The sequence below is a fragment of the Manis javanica genome, chromosome X (assembly GCF_040802235.1).
Source record: "Manis javanica isolate MJ-LG chromosome X, MJ_LKY, whole genome shotgun sequence".
Lineage (NCBI taxonomy): Eukaryota > Metazoa > Chordata > Mammalia > Pholidota > Manidae > Manis > Manis javanica.
The window spans coordinates 7,660,436-7,671,133 of NC_133174.1; the positions used below are offsets into that span (position 1 = coordinate 7,660,436).

The following is a 10,698-nucleotide window of genomic DNA, read 5'->3' on the forward strand; positions in this document are numbered from 1 at the left end:
GGCACATGGATCAAATCTTGTTCTTGTAAATAAAGTTTTATTGCAACTCAGCCATGCCCATTGTATTAGTGTCCTAGATCAGCCATAACAAATCATCACAAACTTGGGACTTAACCTAACAGAAACTTATTCTCTCACAATTTTGCATGCTAGATGTCCAAAATCTAGGCATTGGCAGGGCTTTACCCCCTCCAAAGGCTCTAGGGGAGAATCTTCCCTTGCCCCTTCCCACTGCTAGCGGCTGGAGGCATTCTTTGTTGCTCCATGACTCCAGTCATTGCATCCATCTTCACACAGCCTTCCCTACTTCTCTATGTTGCCCCAATCTCCCTCTGCTGTTCTCTTGAAAGGACGCTTGCCATTGGATTTAGGGCCCATACAGATGATTCAGGATGATCTTATTTCAACATCCTTAATGATATCTGCAACACTTTGTTTCCAAATAAAGTCATATTCACGGAGTGGTCAGTGGACATCCCTTTTGCGGGTAGGGGTCACCATCCATTTGTTTATATATCACCTATGGCTACTTTCATTTACAACAGCAGAGTTGAGTACTTGCTCAACTGAGCAGTTGGCCTGAAAGACCTAAAATATTTACTATCTGGCCTTCTCTTTATAGAAAACCTGGCCAAGCCCTGGTCTAAATCCAGAGCTCTGTCACAACTTTCCTGAACCACTCTCCTTCCCTGCAACATTCCGCAGTCCCAACACATACATGTGTGTGCACACACCCATGTGCACAGCTTGTCATAGTCTAAATTGTTACAAACAAAACAATGCTGAACCCCCCACAGGTGTGTTTGTTATAAGCTTGTGTGTAACTCAGTATCTTCAAAATCATATCTTTACTTTCTATTAGTAAAAATATATGTATTTAGTAAAATGACTTGGAATATTGTTTACATTGTGTCCTTTGCATAATGTGAGGGAAGCAAAAACCTCTTCAGTAAAACTGATTTTTTTCCCATGTGTCTTGTATATCTAATGTCAGTATTCTCCAAACTTGGGCTACGGGCAACTTGAGAGAACAAATGGGAGGATATGTGGCCTAATATTTCTTCAAAATGTTGCCACTGGAATCTACAAAGCAATATTGACAGAATAACCCATGGTACTGTCTTGCTAAATGTCAGATCAAACTCTCCACATCAGAATTCCTTCTTGAAAGATCCTTGATGAACAAACAAAACAATGATATATTTAATTAGAGTTTTGCAATTTTAATTCACAAAGAACATCAAACAAATCTTCAGTAATTCTCATGATACAAATAAAAATTGAAATGAGTCAAAGTATTAACTGCTTAGCAATAGCAGAGAGAAGTACAGTACGTGCGATGGCTCCACCTCATGCATCATATGGTGTGTGCATGCATGCATCCAGGCGTGCATACTGGCGTTCATATATGAATACGCTGACACCCACTAGGATGTGAAAGGGCTGACAATAGAGGTTTTTGTACTACCATTACAATATTTATTGTTACATTATATTTTTGCTTATATACATACGTATTTTTTTTCACTAAGTTATCGTTGATATATAATCTATGAAAGTTTCACATGAGCAACATTGTGGTTACAACATTCACCCATGTTATCAAGTCCCCCACACACACCCCATTGCAGTCACTGTCCATCAGCAGACTAAGATGCTATGGAGTCACTACTTGTCTTCTCCCATATGTATTTAGTTTTATTGTTATATTATCATTATAATATTTCCCAAAATATGTGGTAGAAGTATAAGGATTTTGACCTCTTAACTCCATGAGGAAGAACCCAGCATCTTCCTCTAGAAATGGAATGTCAACATCTCATTTTACAAAGAAAAGAGCCACTGTTTTCTTGGAATACCAGCCTATTGGATGATCTTTAAGGATTTTTAAAGGCATGTTGTATATTCACATTCATAGACGTAAGTGAGGTCTTTTAATAATAGAACCATGGGTCACATTGGATTAAGCTATAGTTCCTTCCTCTCCGATGGTATTATATTTTATCAAAGAGCAATTACACTTTATGCAGTGTCAATTTTCTGAAGGTCAATTCTCCTAACCAAAAAATCCTTGTATCTGAAGCTTAAATGACTGTTACCATATTTGGAAAGTAGAATAACCATATTTACTAAAGTAATGCCACAAGCCACTAAATTAAGAAGCAGAGACAAGGCCTCCTGGAAACCAGACAGCACAGTAATGTGTCTTTGCATGATTCTTTCTCTTTAGGAACTGAAAATAAAGGAAAGCATAGCCTCCTTGGCCCAGATTGGAACTGTATACCCCAAATGACCACCTTTATTGGCGAAGGGGAACAAGAAGCCCAGATAACATATACAGATTCAAAACAGAAGACAGTTGAGGTTACAGATGGCACCTTGTGTCCAAAAGACCACCGGCACTTGTATGTGGACAACACCTACAATTCAGATGAACTCAGCCAGCCACTGACCCAGCCAGGTGATGCTCCGTGTGAAGCAGACTACAGAAGTCTAGCTCAGCGGTCCCTGTTGACCCTCTCAGGGCCAGAACCTCTAAAGAGAGCACAAGAGTCTCCAGGAGGAGCTAAAGTGTCCTTTATTTTTGGAGATCTCACCTTGGACGATGGTATCAATGCCCCAACTCTCAGCTACGAAAGACTATTGGACGAGAGTCCGGAACTGCTGCAGAAGCAGAGGCATCTCTACATCAGCAGTGCCAATGACATGAAGAACTTGGATCTCACTCCTGACACAGAGAGCATCCAGTTTGTGGCAAATTCTGTTTATGCAAACATAGGTGATGTGAAGAACTTTGAGGTTGCTGAGGGGATAGAGGAGCCCCTCCTGCATGACATCTGTTATGCAGAAAACACCGATGACGCAGAGGATGAGGACGAGGTGAGCTGTGAGGAGGACCTGGTAGTGGGAGAGATGAGCCAGCCAGCCATCCTCAGCCTGTCTGGGTCAAGCGATGACATCATTGACCTGACATCCCTGCCCCCTCCCGAAGGGGACGATAATGAGGATGACTTCCTGTTGCGTTCCTTGAACATGGCTATTGCCGCCCCGCCCCCTGGCTTTAGAGATAGCTCAGATGAGGAGGACTCTCAGAGCCAGGCAGCTTCCTTCCTCGAGGACAAGGAGCCAGGCAGCAATCTGCAAAGTGACGAGATCCCTGTGTCCCTCATCGACGCGGTGCCCACCAGTGCTGAGGGGAAGTGTGAGAAGGGACTGGATACCACTGTTGTTTCCACGCTGGAAGCTCTAGAGGCTCTGTCCGTGTCAGAAGAACAGCAGACCAGTGACAATTCAGGTTCTTTCACAATTGTTACGTTTATTCACTGATAACCATATCATTCCATCCCTTCAAGCCATTTGCCCGTGGAATTCTGTTACGTGGTGTTCTCCATTTCACGCATGTCCCATTTCATAAATGTGCTGAAACCAGCGCCATGGGTTTTTTGTGTTTGTGGTTTCTTTTATTTTTTTGAACATGTGACACAAATTTTTCCCCATTTCTGGAACAACTGTGCAATAAACTCAAGAGTTCTTACCAAAAAGGTAAAACCTTGGCATTTTGGTTTTTGGTTTTTAATAATGATGAGTCCCATTTTCTTACATGTCTCCTAGTGCCTCTGCTGCATCCATTAATGAGTTCTTGTTTTTCACGGCATGCAGGTGTAGCCATCTTGCGGGCTTATAGCCCTGAGTCTTCGTCAGACTCGGGCAATGAAACTAACTCTTCCGAAATGACTGAGAGTTCTGAACTGGCTACGGCACAGAAGCAGTCAGAAAACCTCTCCCGCATGTTCTTGGCCACTCATGAAGGCTACCACCCCCTCGCAGAAGAGCAGACGGAGTTCCCCACCTCCAAAACCCCTGCTGGGGGCTTGCCTCCAAAGTCCGCCCATGGCCTGGCTGCCCGTCCAGTGACTGACCTCCCGCCCAAAGTTGTGCCTTCCAAGCAGATACTGCACTCAGACCACATGGAGATGGAGCCTGAAACCATGGAGACCAAGTCGGTCACTGACTATTTTAGCAAACTGCGCATGGGGTCGGTGGCATATTCCTGCACCAGCAAAAGGAAAAGTAAGCTGGCCGATGGGGAGGGGAAAGTACCCTCTAGCGGGAACACAGCCGGGAAAAAACAACAGGGGACCAAAACAATGGAGGCAGAGGAGGATGTCAAAGGCAAATTTGGTACTGTGTCTTCAAGAGACACTCAACACCTAAGCACCTTCAACCTGGAAAGAACTGCCTTCCGGAAGGACAGCCAAAGATGGTACGTGGCTGCTGAGGGAGGGGTGGCTGAAAAAAGTGGATTGGAAGCTGCAACAGGGATAAGCTTCCCAAGAGCTTCTGGTCTGGGGACAAGGGAGGCCGAGGGGAAGGATGAAGGAACTCCTGATGGAGAATCCAATGAGGTTTCAGTGCTTGGCCAGCAGGACCACTTCTTAACTGACGTGACCTGTATATCTGCAGCCAAGGGCTTAGATAACCCAGAGGATGCCGACACGTCTACCTGTGACCATCCTTCCAAGCTTCCTGAGGCAGAAGAGAGTGTGGCCCACCTCTGTGACTACCACTTGGCCAAGCGGATGTCGTCGTTGCAGAGTGAGGGCCATTTTTCTCTACAGAGCTCGCAAGGCTCCTCAGTGGATGCGGGCTGTGGTACAGGCAGCAGCGGCAGCGCCTGTGTCACACCTGTGGAGTCCCCACTCTGCCCCTCCTTGGGGAAGCACCTGATCCCCGAGGCTGCGGGGCAGAGCGTGAGTTACATTCCCTCAGAGGAGAGAGCCACAGGGCTTCCCAGCCACGGAGCCACCTTTAAGGAGTTACACCCACAGACAGAAGGGATGTGTCCACGGATGGCAGTACCTGCTCTGCACACAGCGATTAATGCCGAGCCCATCTTCGGCACTTTGAGAGATGGGTGTCATCGACTCCCCAAGATTAAAGAAACCACAGGTACAGCAATGAGGGTTTTAGAACTTTGCATTACACACCAGGAGCACATAAACCAAGTTTACAGCAAACCTAAAATAGAAAGACTGCAAGAAAAGTAATTAGAATTTTTAAAAACTGTAGAAAATTTTTAAAAAGCTGCAGAACCATGCCCAGTTTGAGTATCAGTTATTGTTGATCCCCCAGTGTTTACTGAATACTGAAGTTTCTGTATCTGGAACAATAGAGGAAATGATATTTGCTCCTGAGAATCTTGCTCTCTGCTGGCTTTGAGAATTTGATGGAGCAATATTTTTTCTAAATCCTGAATGTAGTAACACTGCCCAGTGTGACTCTTAGTTACAAATACTATTAAAGTCACCAAAGTTTGATTTCCTTCTCAAGACATCAAATTGCTAATTTTGCCATTTCAGTATTGAGAGGCAATAAAGGATACTAATGTGGGGTATCAGGGAGATTGGGGGGAGTTGGGAAGATCATTTGCCTTTTAGCAATACTTACAGATACCTCCCTTCGCTAAAGGAATATTCTGAAGTGTCTGGAATACCTTGGTGTGAGAAAGGTTTTGGGATGTGCATGATGAACTGCTTTATTTTCCCCAAAATAGTAAAATACAGACACAGGTAGAAACAAGAACACAGCCATCTTCTGTAGCTGTCTTCACCGTCTGTGTGCCCAGTGGGCACATATCCCTCTCAATGATCTAATTGGCCAGCCATCATGTGGCAAGAGCGGTCCTCTTTTAATACTTGGAAATTTCGAATTCTATCATCAATAGTGTCTTTTCCATATAGCTCAGCAGATGTTCGTGAGATCTTAAATTGGTTAATTTCCATTTCTGCCCTTTAAGATTATCTACTTACTCAAAATCCACCACTGGTTTCACTTGCCTTGGCAAATGCATCTATGAATGTGACTTGACTCATCACCCAACTAGCACCTTTACCTCTAAACTAATGAAAGCACATTGTTTAATCCTTTGCAGTTTACGAAGAGCTTTCACTTAACTTACCTCTCACTTCTCACATACAATTATGTGAGATGGTGATTCTTGTCTTCACATGACAACTTTTCTGAGAAAAGTAGAGCAACTCGCCCAATGTCTCAACTTCAAACCCTGTACCTGGCAAACCTCACAGGGTCCTCTTAAAAAGGTTGACTTATTTCATTTGCATCAATTAAACTAGGCCACTTGTTTAAAAAAAAGGTAACTGATACCAGGATTAACCCAACTCCCTGGAAATGAAACTTAAATGTCATAAAGATATTTGAATAATCTATATGTAGGATGCATGTTTTCTAATTATGCATCTGAGCTTTGTTAGATAAATCTTGGGAGCAAGGCAATTCATGAAATTCCATTGTCTCCCTGAAAATGCTTGTGATTTCTGGACAATTCCAAATGAATTTGTAGCTTAAGAAATAACCAATTCCAGTATTTCTTGAAATGGAAGTGTGTTATGAGATCTTAGGAGGCAGTCTTTGGAAAGCAGGGTAACCCTGAGAAATAGCAACCCTTCTAGAATGCATCCTTGGAAATAACAGACATCACACAGAGATTTAGTGAGAATGACCACCCATGAGATGCTTAACGATTCTCTCTGTTTTTCTACTACCCCTAGTGTAGCTTTGACAGAGCCTGGGAAGGAGAGACAAGGAGGCATGCCTTCGGTTTGGTCTCAACATCCTGAAGCTGATCCCATCTTGCAACCATCAAACATTCACTCGGAATCAAAGGTGCCAATTCCAAATCAAGACCCTAATTTCTCCCAAGCAAACCAGGAATACGGAGAGGCTGTGAGCTGGTGGCCACTTGATCTGAGAGTGGGGAGCCTCAGGACACCACCCAGCCAGAGGGCTCTGAGGCGGAGCAGCAGTATCCTCCTAGGATCTGTAGGTTTGGAGACCTTCCGAGAGAGAACCAAGGGTACAGTCAGCTTAAAGTGTTCAGGTATCACAGAAGCACAGGAGGCCAGTTCAGAAAGGCGAGCAGAACTCCCCTTGGGAAAGAAGCTCACCAAAAGTTTTTCCCAAAGCACTATGCTCTTTAACTCTGAGGGGAAGGTTCCCAAAAGGTCCCCAGTGGCTCACAAAGACTCAAAGCTGTGTAGGACATTACCCTTGAGGAAGCTGGAAGGCAGCAATTGGAGATGCCGGGGACCTTTCAGCTACTGCTTCCTGAACCGAGGACAGGATGAAGATGATGATGAAGATGAAGAGGAGGGAGAGGCCACCCACCAGGTCTCTTGTCTCTTTCGACCACAGATGATGCAAGCCATGCCAGAACAAACCAGCTCACCCCTGGCTGTTGGGATTCAGAAGCAAGGAGGGGAGCTGTCCAGAGATTCAGTGCTGAAGGTCTGGGCAGAAGACTTGAGTGGCCCAGATGACATGGACTTCAGCAACCTGGCTTTTGATGCTCGGATTGTAAGAATAAATGCCCTAAAGGAGAGCATATATGTAATGCCTGATGGGTTCCTTGCAGCCCAAAATGATGCCAATGAACTGCTTTGCCTTGTCAGGGCAACCAAGGGGAAGAGAGAGGAGTCACACTCTGAAGCATACGACCTTACACTTTCTCAGTACAAGCAACTGTTGTCCATTGAGTCCAGACAGTTGGGAAGTGCCTGTAGGAAAATGGCGATGGCTGAGAAAAGCCCAGACGAGATGCTCCTAGCTATGACTTCCAGCTTTCAAGTACTCTGTTGCCTAACAGAAGCCTGCATGCGATTAGTTAAAGTTGTGAACTCAGAAACACAGCAGCAGGAAATCGTAGCGAAGATCAATGAAGTGGTCATCAACTACATTTGTCTCCTGAAAGCAGCAGAGGCAGCCACTGGAAAAACCACTGGGGATCCTAATGTTGGACTCTCGATGCGACATTCAATCACCATGGCCGCTCTTGTAAGCACACTAACACGTTCTCTCAAGATGCTTTTAAATAAATAATATGAAAGTCACATCATAATCTATCTTTGCAAAGCCATACATGAACTTTTATTTACTTTGTGTGTACGATGAACAGATGTCTCCTTTCTTCTCTCTGTATATTTTGTTATTTTATATAAAATAGGAGATAAAAGTCACATTGATGAGATGTTGAAATGTACTAATCAAATGTATTCTGTTTATATTATACTTATATATACATGTAAAAGATATATACAAGAAAGTGATGACATCTGGCTATTTTTCGTATAGTTGAATCTCCAGGTATATGATGTGAAATTTTAAATTCTACCGTGTTAGAGCAAAACAATGAATCCTATCCCCTTCCTTCCAAGCACATACTTGGGGACCATATCATTCATATTTAGAAATAAAAAGAAAGAAAGGAAGAAAGAAAGGAGGAATCACAATGTATATAAACCAGTACTTATGTTTTAAAATTATGATTTTTAAGCATTGGAAATAGCAAAAGGACATTTAAAATTCAAGAAGCTATGATGAATTATTAGAGAGTATATATATAATAAATTAATTTTTGCTCATAGTGTTTGGTTACATGATGCTTTCTTCCAAGAATCCTACATATTTAATTTTGGCTTATGCTCTTTGGGCTAGAAATGGGGTGGGGGTCAATTCTATTGTGTCAACACAAATGCTTTTCATGATGTATCTACAATTAAAATAGTTCCCAAATAGAAGAACAGAGAGAATGATGGGCAGGTTTCTGGGCAATACCTAGAGTTATAGATTTTCTAATTACATAAAATGTAAAGAATTAATAAGCAAAAATTAAATTGTTTGATGGAAAGAGAGAACTGCTTTGACTAAATGTCAAGATATATAAACCAAAGACAACATATCCACGCGCCCCCTGCAACTCGAACACGACACTTAGAATTCCCTCAAGAGTGACAGAACATTTAGTGAAGTATTTACAAAAATGCAAAAACTAACATGCAGTGATCAAGAGTAAGTGCAGATCCAGTAACGTAAGGCAGACTTTACGCCAGCCTGTGAGTCACATCTCAGGTCCCAGCGCTCGGCATAGAGCTCCATGCATCATATCTTCTACAGGGGCCAATGCTTCCAACTAGATTTGGAATTACAGCCTAACACTGGGACAAGATTTCAAATCTGGAATGTTCTGGAAAATCAGGGAGAGATGGCTACTGTAATATAGAAACCATGGTTAAATAGTAAAGTATTCAATGTTCTAATCTGGATTGGTTGGCAGAAATATGAACACTGAGATTAAAAATAAAAAACCAGAAGTGGCAAATTTGACCACTGTAAGTGAAACTGATAGAATGCAAAGAAGTTTTCAGAACTGTCATCTCTCTAAAAATGTTCCTTTGGGTCAAAGCAAGAGGATGCACACTCTGCGATTGTAAAACAAAATTGATATGTACATATGTACTTTATGGGTCATTTACTTCTCAAGCTACACACACTCCTATTTATGTAGGTGGCTCCTTAAAATACAACAGGAGTATGCCAGCTGCAAATACTTCCTTTTGTGCAGCCTACTGGGCAGAAGGCATTACACAATCCGTAGCCGCTAGCTCTGTCAGTTGTGCCATAGAGACTCAATAACAAAAGCCACATATATTTATAGATGGTAGAAAACAAAAGGAGTTTCGATGTGTGTTACTATAAATAATGTTTACATGATAAAACATTATTTTACTACAATTATAATGATAAATATTGGTGTTTGATATTGAGAAGTATTAATGGTGTTTACTGTGGAAATTTCTGGTAAACATTCTGTGTACTAATATACATAGTAATAGGATTTGTGTTCTATGTCAGACGATGTGCTAAATATATCATGTATTATCTCATTTAATCACAGCAATCTGATGATTTGAACACTATCATTAATTCCCTATGGAGGCAATACGGTTTAGTAATTAAAGACATGGAGTTTGGGGTCAGAAACCTTGATTTAAATTTGGACTCTGCCATTTCTAGCCCATTCATCTTGGGGAAGCTAATGAATTTTTTTCTAAGTCTCAATTTCCTCATACTAAAATGAAAATCAATAATATCTATTTACATAGGGTTGTGGTGAGTTTTAAGTAAAATTATGTATGTAAAGTTCTTATCACAATACTTGGCAGAGTAAATATTCAATGTTAGATATTATTGTCATCATCATAATCATTACATTAAATATATTGCCCAAGATAAAATGTGGGGGATGTTTGTTTTATATACGTACTGTATCCTGACTCTGTACAGAATACATTATGTGGATTGCATATGTACAAAAGAAGTGTGCAAGAAAGTGGTCATTTTTGGTCAAATCACATGCCCAGCTAAGAGCAACTTCCCAGTCCATTCCAGTTCTTTGAAGGGCCTCAGTGAAATAGCTCTGGGCCTTTCTAATCAATCTCCCATTATATATGGGTGTTCCAGTAAGTTTCTATTTCTTATGAACAAACTCTTTACTACTTAGAAAACCTGAAGGGCCCCCTCCACCATTCACTGAACATGAGGGCACCCAAGTAGGGTCCAGGTCCACTGGACTGTAGGAAAAACATCAGAATGATACTTGTGTTTTATCCAGCCTCTTTTATGTTTCTGTATGTTTTACAATGGCATAATAATACAGTTATATATGTACATCATTTTAAATAAATTAATAAGCATATGCAAAAATATTATCACAGATAAGCTTGAATTAACTAAAGTTTGGAGATCACTGAACTAAAGAATCAAATTTCCTTATACTCAAGGTCCTTTACCTTTAGTCCCCAGCCTATTTTTCCAAGTGTCTCACCTCAGTTTTATTAATCT

The 10,698-nt window shown here is 41.7% G+C and overlaps 1 protein-coding gene across 4 annotated transcripts in view; it reads left to right on the plus strand.

Annotated features, from left to right (window-relative positions):
• The window catches only part of FRMPD4 (FERM and PDZ domain containing 4), a 751,103-nt gene extending 740,624 nt beyond the window's left edge, over window positions 1-10,479 (plus strand). For all 4 annotated transcript variants that reach the window (XM_073227599.1, XM_073227601.1, XM_073227600.1 and 1 more), the window contains 3 exons: window positions 2,231-3,295; window positions 3,661-4,950; window positions 6,575-10,479. In XM_073227599.1, the coding sequence (XP_073083700.1) occupies window positions 2,231-3,295; window positions 3,661-4,950; window positions 6,575-7,896 (3,677 nt within the window). In that variant the 3' untranslated portion in view covers window positions 7,897-10,479. The remainder of the gene's footprint in view (window positions 1-2,230; window positions 3,296-3,660; window positions 4,951-6,574) is intronic.
• Window positions 10,480-10,698: the final 219 nt, after the last annotated feature.